This window comes from Leptonotus elevatus, chromosome 1 (genome assembly GCF_054856555.1).
Source record: "Leptonotus elevatus isolate MCC_2025b chromosome 1, RoL_Lele_1.0, whole genome shotgun sequence".
NCBI lineage: Eukaryota > Metazoa > Chordata > Actinopteri > Syngnathiformes > Syngnathidae > Leptonotus > Leptonotus elevatus.
Genome location: NC_141239.1, coordinates 19,012,649 through 19,027,602, shown reverse-complemented (window position 1 = coordinate 19,027,602; position 14,954 = coordinate 19,012,649). Strand labels below are relative to the sequence as shown.

Sequence of the window (14,954 nt, the reverse complement as noted above, 5' to 3'; positions counted from 1 at the left end):
TGAAGTGGTAATCGCTAGTGCACTAGCGCTAATCGTGATTGCTAATGTTTAGCGTAGACTAATACCCTTGTTTACTTATGTTGAAGAATTGTCTGTAAGTGATTTTTAAGACACTATTAAATGTGTAATGTAGATATATGTGTGTGTGTGTATGAACTAAATGGTATAGTGTTTGTTTACCATAAGTGGTAATAGCTAGCGCACTAATGCTTGTTGTGATTGCTAACCGTTTAGCATAGGCAATGTTTTGTGTGTGTGATTAATGGATTTATATATATTAATTTATTTATTATTATTATTTAAACTGCGGGAATGGGGTATTGTTGAAGTTCTCGCGTGCGTGTGTGTGTAGTGGATCACCCTCATGAGGAGGGGCAGGGGGGGAAAAGGGGCACAGGTCAGCCATACAAGAAGGTGGGTGTGTGGGTGTGTTTGGGGTGGGGGTGGGTGGGTGTTGGTGGGGGGATCAGACCCGTTTTAGTAAAAAGGAAGGGGCAAAAAAAAGCGAGTACAGAAAGAGGATTGGTTTGCCCGTGAAAATGCGACACTCGTACCTGCTGCCGCTGAAAGAGCGACAGCCTAGAAGAGCCGCGGGCGCTGCGATGCTAATGTTGTCGGGGGCTTTGACTTCTCCCAGCCATTGCGAGCGAGCTGCTCTGCCTGACAGCCACGCTCTCCCCGCGCCTGCTCCAAGTCGTCTTCTACCACACAAAAAAACAACACAACCGAGGAACCGAGACAACAAATCAAACCTCGTGACAGCACCCAAAAATAAAAAATGGACGAGACGGATATCATGGACCTGACGCATCAGAAGGCGAGGAAGCGGCCGCGGCCAATCACCTCCGCGGACGAGGCGGCGGTGCACGCTCCCCTCAAACGAACGCCGATGCGGGCGGCCGAGTGCCGGGAGACGGCGCTCATGTACGCCGTGCGCGGAGAGCCGGTGCCCGCCGCCTCGCTCAAACAGAATGACCACTCTTTGACCTCCTCGCCCACCATGCCGGCACAGGTAAATAAATGCTGCATTTTCGGGAGGGAGGCACTGGTAGTCATAGTTTCGCTTGTTTTTTGGGGGTGGGGGGGATTTTACGCATATGGTTTGTTTTTGGGGGATCCATCTAAAAAGCTTTATGGTCAACTTTTTGTGGTCCTATTCAGTGTGCTGCCGCTAATTGTGTTTTTAGGTTAAGAGGAGGCAGTCTTATTAGCCCCCCCCCCCCCCCCCCTAAAAAACATTAATTTACTTTTTGGCCTGCAGGGGTTGAGTGCTTGTGGATACTGGCAACATTCAGGTCAAGGTCGAGCTGGCAACTTATTTCATTGTCTTATTTTGTGCACTTCAATGACTGTCAAGCGTGGTTAGCATGCCTGACTTATTTGAGAGGTTCTGGGTTTGAATCTTGGCTCAGGAGTTTTTCCTTGAATAAATAGAAACTATACTCAAGTCAATGTGAACTCATTGTATGTCACAATAAAGGCATACTTTTGTTTGTGGTCAGTAGTTTTGCCTCACACCGAGGAGGTTCTGGGTTCGAATTGCGACTCAGGATTTTACGTGATTCAATAGATACCATTTAATCATGTGGCAAAAAGTAGAGGGCACGGTGAGGAAGTTGGCAGTAAGTCTGCTTCATGTTTGAGAGGTTCCGGGTTCGAATCTCGGGTTAGGCCTTCCTGTGTTAACGATGCAGGATTATAGACATGTAGTCATCAATGGCATTGCATAAAGCAAAATGTACATCTTAAAAAGGCATACTTGTCACGGGCGGCATGATTCTCCTGTGGTTTGAACGTCTGCCTCACAGTTATAAAGGTTCTGGGTTCGAATCTCTTACCTGTTTGCATAGAAAATACTAGATAGATCATTATACTGTACACAAGTGAATGTGAACAGCAGTGAAAATTGTCAGCAGCATTAAATGGAGGCATCATTTTCAGCACGGTACACAAGTGGTTAGCATGTCAGCCTCACACGTCTGAGGTTCTAGGTTCGAATTTCAGTTCAGGCCTTCCCGTGTGGAGTTTGCTCTTTCTCCTCATGCTTGTGTGGATTTTCTCAAAGTACTCAAGCTTGCTCCTACATTCCCAAAACGTGCATGTCTGGTTGATTGAAGACTCTAAATCATCCATAGGTGCGAATATGAACATGAGCGATCGTCTGTCTATATGTGTACGTATAGCTCCTGCGCTACAGAAAATGGATGACTGAACTAATGAACGGCAACTGGATTGTGTGTTCGCAGGACAATCGCTCCAGCATGTCGCGGCCCATGATCACACGCTCGCCGGTGTCCCCCTTGAGCAACCAGGGCATACCCACGCCGGCGCAGCTCACCAAGTCCAACGCCCCGGTGCACATCGACGTGGGCGGACACATGTACACCAGCAGCCTGGCCACACTCACCAAATTCCCTGAATCACGGTCAGTTCCACAGTCTTGTGTATCGGGAGGCAAAATGGAGGCTGAACTACTAGAGCGCCACCAGCTGAGGCGCTGTTTGTTCGCGCTCAACTGGTTTTCGGTCGAAAGGATGACATGACATTGTATGGAGACAGGAGCTCAGAACATTCAGAAAAATATAGTCCCATTACATTAGAAATTACATGATGAACAACGTTTTAATTGTCAATTTGGAATTTAGAGTTTATGAATGTTCTAAAGTTGAATAATCAGGGATGGGCGAGTATCGATACTGGCCTTATTTTAAGGTATTGTGTACTTGTGAAGGCTGCCGATACCAACCACGATACTTATGGGGGGAGGGGGGGTATGACCTCGCATAAGTAGCCCTCAGCAGTAGTTGGCACTACATTGCAATTTTTTTTTTGTCATTGTGTTAAATTAAATTTGATAAAGTTTGTCAAAAGTGCTAGCGATATTGGCAGTCGGTATCGGTGAGTACTCAAAAAGTAAATAGTCTGAGAAAAAGGACATTCCTGGTAGTAATTAGGGCCCGACTGATTAATCGACCAGCCGATTTCGTTGGGCGATATTAGGTTTTTGAAAGAATAATAATAATAGCTTTAAAAAAATATATTACAACATAAGACAAAGATAGTGAAATTCAAACACATAAATAAATAAATGAGAAAAAAAATTGCTCTCAGTTGTAAAAGTTAAACAACAATTAAGGAACAAATGCTTTTAAAAACAATCAAATGTCTGCCCGCAATTCATATCTTTATTCTTGTAAGCTTTAAGGGACCCAAAAAGTTATTTTATTATTATATATTCATTTTTTTAATTTCGTATATTTATTTTCATTAATCGGTTATCGGAATTTTATTCTGCCAAATATCAGAATCAGCCTTAAAAAAAAATCCATATCAGTTGGGCCTTAGTATCAGTAAACCTTTATCCCATTATTAAAATTAGCTATGGGAAGTTTGAGCAAGTATTCCACGTTGTTATCCTGCGTCGTATAAAGTTGACGGAAACAGGAGTTCAGACCAAAGAAATGATTTGTGTCAATTTCTCCCCATAGTCGATGGAGGACATTTGGCCAAATGACCATCCTCAGTTTCTTAACATTGAATTGAACTCTCAATGTTTCTCATTCTGTCTCGTTTACTGTCTAATGTCCCCAACTTCTGTTCGTATACAAGTTTCCCTGCAGCCAAGCCCTCCATTTTGATTCCATTGCTTCAAGACACGATTAATCAACAATTAATTCCACACATCTGATAGAATTCAAATATTTGTACTATTTATCAATTATTGTTTATCTCTGTGTTTTCACTAGCTCGGGGTTGATTCTTGTGGCATTTTTTACATGTCGTTTGGGATATCTGTGCATGTGTCTCATCAGTGTCATATTTACAGTATGTCACTTGAAATGTCCACGGAAATGCAGCCCCAAAACGCACACTCGGACCCGCAGTGTAAATCCGGTTTAAGATGTTGAGCGCCGCATGCACGGTGCAGACAAAGACAATGTGCTTATTTGGACAGATGCCACAGCAGCAGTAAAAAAGGCCAAAGGGCGCGGGGCCATCTGGAGGCTGTGAGGTCGCTGTGGGCGCCGCGCCCGAGGGCAAGTGACACCCGGCCTCGGGCAAAGCGCGACCAGCTGGCCCTGACCTCTCATGATGTCTTTATTTTGCTTCATTATTCCACTACTACTACTTGTTCTTGCCTCTGCACTTTATAGTGAACGTTATGCATTAAAGGCGACATCGTATGTGTATTTTTTCAGCATTTAAAATAGTTCCCAGGTGTTTTATTTTGCCCAAATACTCTAAGAATTAAAAATATAGCATACTTAGAACATTCCATATTTCTTGTCTTGCTGAAAGTTACGTCATTCAAGTTAGCAACTGCATGCTTCACCCTTTACACTGATGGGCTAATTGCGAGTCTGTTTTTTGTTACCATGACAACCAATGAAGTACCCTGAGTCACTAGACTGTCTTCTTCTTGTTGGAGCAAACCTCTTACTGTAGGAAAATAAATACAATTTTGCATGAGGAGGTAGCGATTAGTCAAGCACATGATCAACTATGTGCTGCTTAGTGGAAGCTAACACTGTTAGCCTAATGCTAACTCTGTATGGGCAACCAACTCAACTCAATGCAGCGCTGATTTTATTTTTGACGTGTTTTGTGTAAATAACAGTGTCGTTTGGTGGTTGCTTGAAAGTGGGTTTGGATCTTCACCCACACAGTAAATTCTGTAGTGTAAGTTTGACTCTGAGTCATTTTTGACTCTATTTAGATAGGGACCAAATAGACTTAGTTTTAGACTAAACTAAGATTTACACGAGGAAGAGAGTAAAATAAAAAAACATCCATTTTACCTAAATATCAAGGACATGAAAAAAAACCCGCCACAAACATTAAATTCTAAATTAAATTTTGCGGAGGCAGTAATTGGTTAAAGGATTTAGTTTTATTAATGAAAGTAACGTATTATAATCCCTTAAATGTTACATAAACATCAGCAAGGATGGGATGGAAATATAAAAAATATTCTGAATTGTCTTAAAGTTGAATAAGTCAGGTCTTTCATAATATTCATGTGAAAAGTAAATTTCAAGAAAACAGTAAGATACAAAAAAAATTATTCTTAGGTTTTATTCATGGTTTTATAAATCATAATCAGACTTGAAAAGGACAATTGATTCAGTATTATTTTGTTTATTTATTTATTTTAACCCAACCCTAATTATTTTTTCAAGACCGATATGTTTTTTTCAAGACCGATACAGATACCAATTATTAGTCGTCAAGGAAAACGATAACCGATATTTCAAGCCGATATTTATTTGCAGTAAAAGAGAAAATGTTGGCGCAAAATTTTTCCCCAAAATACTTTTTCTTTTAATTATAAAGATATATATTGAATTGACAGCTTTTTTTAAAAAATCTAACAAAAATTGCAGGGAGCTTCCAGGGTCAACAGCTTGTGTTAAGATACATTAAAAACTAAGCAAATAAATGGTTCCCGAAAGATTTCTATTGTAAGTAGTTTTGCAAAGTTTCAAGTTCAACATAATTTCTTAACTTTATTATTAAAAAAAAAATATATATATATATATATATATGTGTGTGTAAGTGGGGGAAGGTGACTACCATGTTGTTTCTTTAGGAACGCTACGAGACTTACCTTGCTTTCTTTATGGGCGTTTCACATTGCTCGGCAGAGAGCCGCCGCCATTTTACGTCACGTAAATAACAATAGCGGCGTACGTCCAAGTAAAGTTTCTACAAAATGTAATAAACTGGAAATTATTTTTGAAAAATGAATCTTATAGTTATGTTAGTAACAACCAAATAAATAATATAGAGCAAACGTCATTACAGTCGGGGTTCCTTTTAAGTTAACTTGCTAAGAGATGACTCTGCCACTTTGGTTTTTATTTGAAATTAAAACGACGTGAAAGTTTAACATTTCAGTTGTTCTGAAAGTTTTTCACTTTTTAAGACCTACTCATGAACCTGGCAGAATGGGAGATCCCTGAACTTGTTGACATTTTAAAACAAAAATGTCTTTTATCTAAAGTAAAGTTCATCAATAAGACATTTCAACAAAAAGTTTGAATGTGTATTTTTCCAATATTTTTTCCCCTTTTACTAAAAATGAAGATGGGCTTCAAATATTGGTTATCTGCCACGTTGTTATCAGCCCTGGGAGAGAAAAAAAAAGAAGATCTGTGGGCCGGCACTCCAGAGACCCAAGCATTTGTCTCCAAATGATTTCAAGTTGATTTCCCACCGCTTCACATGCCATCATAACCTCACGCAAAACGAAAGCGTCTGTTTGTGTTTGAGATGCTGACACTCTTCCAACATGTCTCCTGACCCCGCACAGAATCGGCCGCCTCTTTGATGGCACCGAGCCCATAGTGCTGGACAGCCTGAAGCAGCACTACTTCATTGACAGGGACGGACACATGTTCCGCTACATCCTCAACTTCCTCAGGACGTCCAAGCTGCTCATCCCGGACGACTTCAAAGTAAGCCCACAGAACATCTCGTCGGCCACGCACGCAATGGGGTTCTGATGCCATGTTTGAATTGCCGCAGAGATCAGGGGTCTTCCCGGCAAGGGTCACACTAGGCAAAAGATGAAAATAGCAGAGGAATTAAACAAACAATTTGTCATTGTTTGATACATGAATGAAGTCTGTGTGCAGAGGGCGAATTACACTACATGTGACCCATTAGTATTCCTACCATTTAACTCTTGTGTACAGTTCAGTCAGTAATTACGTGATTTGGCCCTCGGGAGAAAGCAAAGACGCACATCATCTGATAGATTATCCACACTGAGGCTCCATCGGTGGAAAGTATGTCAGCTAAAATAAGCAGAGACAAAAGACAGGCCCAAGTCGAGCAGCAACTCAAATGTACTGCCTTCAAGGCCCAGCGGCGCTCTTGCCGCCATGCTGCTCTATCTACATTTGTCTTGTAATACATTGTATATTATTAATTAGTACATTACAATATTTTAGTGACGGGAAAATGAAGCTTCATGAAGCACTTGTGATATTTTTTGACTCCCCAAGATGGTGCTCTTGGTTTGGTAAGGCTAGTGCAAAGGAAATTGATTACATTTCCACTGCATCTTTCAACCAAGAGTGCCATCTCGAGGAGTCAGAAAATATCACAAGTGCTTCATGAAGCTTCATTTTCCCGTCACGACTGTTTACTAGTACTTTCATTATAACGACTCAGGAATTCTAAAGTAGGATTTTTGCATTTACAGTGATTCACCTATTCGCAGATACTCAATATAAATATATATATATATATATATATAATTGTGTGAGAAATTCTCTCTCTCCCTTTCCCTCCCTCTCTCTCTCTCTCTAATATGATTATAATGGATGGCAATTATGCACAGATTTTCATTATTCATCAATTGACGGACTTAAAAAAGACAGCAGTGCCAAAAACAAAATGAACTTAAGCCAAAATAAAACCGGATTTTAAATTATTTAATCCTTTTTTTTTATTGATTAGCCTACTTTTCATTGAACTTTTCCACAAGGTCGAAAATGAAAAATTTCACAAAAGTTAACAATCTAACATTTGATTAAAAAAAAGAAGAAGAAAAAAAAAAAGAACTGAAAATGTTTTCATTAAAGTTTCAGAAGAGACAGACGGGGATGAGCGAGTACTGATACCAGGTATCGGTATCGGGCTGATACCCGGACTTATTTCAAGGTATCGGTACTCAGGCCAGTATCGACCGTTCTCTTTTGGTCGTTTTATGATCATCCATCCATTTTCCGAACCGCTTATCCTCACTAGGGTCGTGATCAGGAGCTAGAAATTTGAACTTAGAAGAATATAATTTTAGTTGAAAATGCTACATTGGGATATACTGTATAGGTCTTTCTTTAAAATTCTCAGGGTTTTTTTTTTGAGAAAAGTACTAGTGGTATTGGTGACTACTCAAGAGTTGACTACTCGTACTGGTATCAATCTTGAAATAAAGTGGTATCGAACATGACTAAAAAATAAATAAATAAATGTTTGAAATAAATACATGTTTAAAAAAAATTGGCCCTATGATAAAGTAAAATAAAATACGTAAGGCTGGGCAATAAATCCAATTAATTAATTAATCGTCATTTTGAAAATCGAATCGTTGAAAATTTGCCAAATCATGAAATCGAATGTTGTCTTCTGGATTATTAAAAGCTGTTGTTCTTATGTTCTGTTACATCCAATGTTATTGTGAGTTGTAATTTTGCACAAGTGGCAGAATGCTGAATGGCATGAACAGTGACAGGAAAGCCATCTGTATTGCTTCGTCAAAGATTGCACAGTTCAAGCTTGATAAATAAATACAGCCAGCTATTCATCCTAAACATAGCGTTGACCGAGTTGACGTTAAAAACAACAATCACTCACTTGTGTGCCCCCCCCCCAGGACTATAGCCTGCTGTACGAGGAGGCCAGATACTTCCAGCTGCAGCCCTTGCTGTCCGAGCTGGAGCACTGGCGCCAGGACCAGGAGCTGGGCCGGGTGTCGCGCCCCTGCGAGTGCGTGGTGGTGCGCGTGGCGCCCGACCTGGGCGAGAGGATCACGCTGAGCGGCGACAAGGCGCTGATCGAGGACGTCTTTCGCGAGATCGGCGACGCCATGTGCAACTCTGTCAACGCCGGCTGGAACCACGACTCCACGCACGTCATCCGTTTCCCGCTCAACGGATATTGCCACCTCAACTCCGTCCAGGTAAGCCGGCGTAGTTGTTGTTTTTACGTGACTAGTTTGTATTTATGGTCTAGACGTGTTCTTACGTGATTGGTTTGGCGTGTTCAGACTCGGGCCCTAAATATATCATATATATAATATACACACATCTACTGTACCTACATACAGTATACTTGTGTATCTTATCTTAAGATTGCCCTATAAGTAGAGTAATCGATTGTTAGTTAAATAAATTAATCGACAACTATTTTAATAATCGAGTAATTGTTTTCGAGCCATTTTTTATTTAAAATTGTCCAAATCCTTTGATTTCAGCAAATCAACAGTAATTGTTCTCTGATTTCTGTAGTCCTTCATGAAACAAGACTAATTATCTTCTGTGTTTAATCAAAATAAGACATTGGAAAACGACGCAGTACAAAATCAATGCCCCCCCCCCCTTTTCTTTTTTTTTAAATCACTATACGGATAAAAAGTATTAAATAAACATCAATCACTGGTTAATAAACAGTAATCAGGAGGGAAAAAAAGCTTTTGTAATACACTTTAATGCAAAATGAATCTGATAAGTCGATCAATCGATTCTAAAATGATTCTGTAGTGACAGCACTACCTATAAGATGATCCTTTGGTCTGCGATGTGAAGAATGGATTTGTCCCGATAACGGGATCCTAAATGAGTCGGGCCGGCAAAACATATTCAAAATGTACAACCAAAAATCGACTACTCTCGAGTCACATGACTCCATTGACTGAGTAATGAAGAAAGAAGAGGCGTTAAATAAAACAAAACCTGTCCAACCTTTTTAAAAGTGCAGGTTTTCCCCAGGAAAACTTGCTAAGGGACAGAATGGGAGCAAAATTCAGACTGGGTTTGATTCCTTTATATTCAATTAATTATGTTATTAAAAACAGACTTGGCAAAACTCAAGGACAAATGATCACCACAGGGCATAAGAAAGGCAACGGATGTATGCAAAATATTAATAGAGCACCGACCTTTGACCTCTGCTGCAACTAATTAATCAGTATAGACCACAGGTGTGATGCAGGAGACTCCACCCACCAAGTCGTCAAAAATGTTCCAGAAAGCATCAATTTACTGTAGCTTCAACTTCTCAATGTTTCTTTTTGAGTATCCTGCTACTTGAAAATGTGAATGACTTGGAAATGACGATTATCTACGTATGTGAATTTTAGGAGCGTGAGATCATTCAAATGTGAGGAGGATGAGCACGTAGTTGGATCAGTAGTTGCGCACTTTAGAAAAGAAGGGTACTGAAATGCTGTTGAGCAATCTTAATTGTTAGCAAGTAGCTTTGTATTGATGAAAGCACGCCTGCCTCTCCCAGTTGTAAGGTACGGGGTTTGAATCTCATCCCCAGCATTCCTGTGTAGCGTTTGCATGCTATGCGGGTTTTCTTTAGGTTTTCTTCATATTTACAAAAGCATTTGTTAGTTTGCAGGGATTCCCAAACTGGGGTTGAGGGACCGCCCGGGGTCCAAGAGTCAGAGCTTGGGGCCCTGCAAAAATAATTTGTAAAAAAAAATGATTAGCATATAATTTGAAAGTGTGCATATCGTCGCTGTCCTGTGAAAAACACTTATGTCCGTCATTAAAAAAAAAAATGTTTAGGTTTTTTTGGGATTAAACTGAATGCAGACATCCCCAAAAGGTAAATTATTATTATTATTATTATTTTAAATGGACATAAGTGTTTTTCACAGGACAGCAAAAATATCTATAGATATGGTATAGAACAATCAAAATAAAACATTTACCCTCCCAACATTTGCTTTAGGCTAGGTAAAAGGTGTGAAATAATTGTGGCACATCATCACACAGATATGATGTCCCAATGTGAATAAAGTTGTGATAAGTTCACATATAGTTACTATTCCTAATTCTTTTGAGAACAATTGGTGTGTGTGTTTTTTTTAGACAATAAAGCAAAGTCGCATGTTGTCTTGTCATAAACTTTGACTTTAATATTGTATTACTGTCAGGTTCAGTCAGCCTAGAACATTTAATAAACAACAGACAAAGAAGGAAGACAAGAGATTTAGATTATTTTTGCTCGTGAGGAGAACGGACAGAGATGTGCACAGATTACAATCTCTTACGCCGCCGAGTCCTCTCTTTTCAATAGGATTTTCCCTAGTTACACAGGAGTTGCTGCTCTAAAGGGGAGGGGGACTCACACAGCAGCAAACATCATGGATATTAGTCATTGTGCAGATAATAATACAGACGTGTCTTTCCTCTGCACGGAAGGTTTCAACAGTCAAAGTTCAACAGTTCATCTGCAAAGTGTTTCAGCCGCCATCTTGTGATAAGGCACAGTTCCTGTCCTGCAGCTGCAGGAGCATCCTTCCCACGGGGCTCTGCTCTCCTCACAGATAACTCCAACTCGTATGATTCAATCAAGTTTATACCGCTAAATTCTATAAGAGTAAATATGGGATAACTTATGTACATTTAGTCTAACAATTACAACTTAAAAAAATACAAATTTATTCTTGTACAATGGCGACTTTTTTTCTTGAAACGATACAAACTTTATTCTTGTAACTTTTTGTGCATTTAGTGGTACACATGGTAGTTAGGTTTAATTAGTGTTACAATTAAGAGGGGGGCCCAAGGAAAAAGTGTTCCCATGTAAGCGGTCCTTCGACCCAAGAAGTTTACCCCAATATTGAAAACTCTTAATTGCCCATAGCGGTGAGTGATAGTGTAAATTGTCTAGATGTGCCCTGCAATAGTCTGGCGACCAGTCCAGTGTGTACCCCACTTTCTGCCCAAAGTCAGCTGGGATAGGCTCCAGCTCACCCGTGACCCTAATGAGGACAAGCGCTGTGGAAAATGGACGGACGGATGGATGGCTTTAGCGGAGGCCTGCATGACACTGAGTACTAGTCAGTCTGTTAGAAAGAAAGAAAAAAAAAGCTTTTCAGCTTCTTAAGTTCTCAGTTCTCGTCTTATGCATTATTGAAGGAGTGGAGGCATATTTGAATAGATTTGGCATTGATCTGGACAGTCTGAAAAACACCAACAAAAAAACAACAAAACCGCCTCTGAAGTGAGTGCAAGAGAGAAACTGAGCATGCTCCCTGGCAGCTTGTCCCCAGGCGGGGCCCATAATCCTGTTTGGTTATTAAAGCACGCCGGCGGTGGATGCTGTATCTGCGGCTAATGGAGGCAGGGAGAGATGAGGGGGGGGGGGGGGGGGGGGGGGTACGGAGAAGAGAAGGAGGGCGGGGGCTGCCAGCAGTATGGGGGACCTTTGTAGTTTCTGCAGAGGCTTGGGCCTGGGGGCTAGGGGGAGAAATGGGGAAAAGGGGATAGGGGGCGGGGGGGGGGGGGGGGGGGGTTGAGCAGCCCACATTGAGCCAAGTGCTGGAGAGAAAGCCACACTGCTCCCTGGGGCCTCTTCGATGGAATGTGATCCTACAGGCCCAAGGACACGTCTGTGGATGTCTGCGAGGCGGCTCGCTCACAAACACGTATGCAGACCGACACAAACACACAACCAACATCAACACACGACACAATAACGGACGTGAATGCGAGACAGAGACTCGGTGAACGTCTCGTATGAAATTCCAGTCAGTTTTTTGTCTTTAAAGTACCCTCAAAAACAACACAAGGCATCATTGGATACCACGGGGATAAACGGTGGCATTATCCAGGATTCAGAGTCAGTTATTAATGGGAGTGAATTGCTTTGTCGGGATGGGCATAACAATCAAAAATAATAATAATAATGATAATAAGAATAATAAAAACTTTATTTGTATAGCGCCTTTAAAAAAAGCGTTTACAAAGTGCTTTGACAACCCCCCCCCCCAAAAAAAAAGATCCAGATCATAACATGCAAACAACTATAAAAGAAAATAGGCAAATCCATACATACGCACATAAACACATAAGAAGTAGGAATCAACAACACAAATCCTGTCAAAATGGATTCAGTATGAACTGGTTTGCAGTCGATGTGGCCATGACATGAGCGACAGGAAGTTGAGCTACATTCACGCTATGCTAACTCCTCCAGGCAGCATTTTACAGATCCAGACGTGACGTGACTGATCCCTGCATTCGTTTTTTTACGCCGCCATGCTGGCATGATAGTAGCGATATCGGCAGGCAAAGGATTGACATTGGTGAGCAGCGGTTCCAGTCAACAATCCGTCCAAATTTGTTTATATTTGGTCCCAACCTAGCTTAGCACTAAGCTAGTTTGTCTCCCAGGTCCTTTCGTTTGTTGCTAGGACAGCATTAGCCAGCCAACAACTTCCGAGCGTCCACTCTAATGTAGCGGGTACATGGCTTTGAAGAATTTACACTCCCCACGTAGCTACATCAGCGTTAGTTCTCAATTATTTCTATCCTGCCAAAATGGCGTCGTTTACATTTAGCGCAGTGCATTGTGGTATGTGAGATGTCACATTGCAACATTTTTGCCGTAACAAATGCAACATGGGGTTGACAGATAAGCAGAGACATATAATTTTCATCTCGTCTTTGTTCATGAACTAAAATGCCCATAAAGTTTATTCCAGTTTTTATTAAGTGAATTCAATTTTCGTCTCATTTTCATTAGTCGACGAAAATGCATACTAATTTAGTCTCAATTATTGTTTTTTTTTGTTTTATTAATAGGGTATTAGTCTAGTTTTCGTCGGGTGAAAAATGTGTGTTGACGATTTCAGTTTTCGTTAACGAAATTAACACTACTTCTAATGTGAGGTCACATGTGGGTTTTCATTGAGGACGCAAAATTGTTATTATTTTTTTTTTGTGGCCTGCAATTGTCTGGCCAGCCACCAGTCCAGGGTGCATCTATCTCGCAGCCACAATTGGCTCAGCTCCCCCGCGATGGTGCACTTTTTTCAACCGACCTCGCATACGATGCAAATAAAAAAGCAGCCCACGCCTTTTCTGTCTGACTCAATTAATTTCTGAAATCCCTCGCCTCCTTTCAGGTTCTGGAGCGCCTGCATCAGCGAGGCTTCGAGATCACCGGCTCCTGCGGGGGAGGCGTGGACTCGTCCCAATTCAGTGAATATGTTCTGCGGCGGGAACTGAGGAGGACGGCTCAGCGAGGAGGACCCAATTCCAATAGGATAAAGCAAGAGCAGCTAGACTAGAGACTCTGCCGGACTTTTCCGTGTAATGGACTCTTCTTCACGTTTTCTTCACTTGTTTTAATTTCTTGTTGATGTTTTGTTTTCTTATAAAATCATCTCGAGAATAAAATAAAAAAAGAGGTGCATCTGCCGTGGGAAGATTTGCGATGTTTGAATTAGAGATTGCAAGGACATTTGTGATTGTCTACCCCCATAAAACACAATTGAGAAAGATTTATATATGTTGTATCCCTAAATAAAGTTTGTTTTAAAACTTTGAGCCTACATTAGGTTGAATATGATTTGAAATCCTGGCGGGTGGCACCTCTGCTCCGCAGATGAGAGGTTCCGGGATACAATCTTAGCTCAGACCCTCCAGTGTGGAGTTTGCATGTTCTCACAAAGCTAATTGAAGATGCTAAATAGTCCACAGGTGTGAATGGTTGATGGTCAGACTGCTTTGGTTCATTTAAGATTCTAAATTGTCTATGGTGCGAATGTGAGTGAATGGTTATTTCACTACAGTGGACTTCCGAGGGGGGTTAGGGACCAGGCCGCCCTGTGAATAACGAAAATTCACACATAATTGACGTCCATTGAAATGCATTGGGGTAAAAGACTTCAAAAATAAAAAACACTGATAAATATTCAATGTGTTTTCCGCGAAAAACTGGGCGTGGGAATGTGGAAAATAAAATGATTTTGAATCCTATTCCTACTCCATGAATTTTATTGCATTCCCAATTGCCCGTAGTGGTGACTTGACGTCATCACCTGACTGGTGCGGTGGGTTAGTGTGTGTGATTACGACTCACTGTGTAAAGGTCACTGGTGCGTTGCTTACGGTGCGGAATGTCTCAGTTGTCACCAACAATTAGCTTCACTGACGCGTCTTTTTCACACTAAATATTGTGATACCAATGAAGTGTTTTGTACTTTAATAGTTTTTTAATTGCATAAAGATATACATAAATTGAAAGGCCATGCTAACTATCTAATTAAGGAATCATCATCTTCTACCACTTAAGGCCATCATGGTAATAAAAAACAAAAACTGATCGTAACATGATTGTCAATGTTTTCATTGTTTATGTGTTTGTGTTTTTAATTGACATTTTTAAGCAAATGACTGAATTGAAATTTTACCACTTTAAAA

The 14,954-nt window shown here is 40.8% G+C and overlaps 1 protein-coding gene across 1 annotated transcript; it reads left to right on the top strand.

The window, feature by feature from the left end:
• Positions 1-491: 491 nt before the first annotated feature.
• Positions 492-14,510, top strand: LOC147181165 (BTB/POZ domain-containing protein KCTD1). The gene is made up of 5 exons (XM_086097757.1): positions 492-1,012; positions 2,247-2,425; positions 6,314-6,458; positions 8,384-8,689; positions 13,655-14,510. The coding sequence occupies exons 1-5, from the start codon at positions 779-781 to the stop codon at positions 13,817-13,819; spliced, it is 1,029 nt and encodes a 342-aa protein (XP_085953883.1). The 5' UTR covers positions 492-778; the 3' UTR covers positions 13,820-14,510.
• The last annotated feature ends 444 nt before the right edge of the window (positions 14,511-14,954 follow it).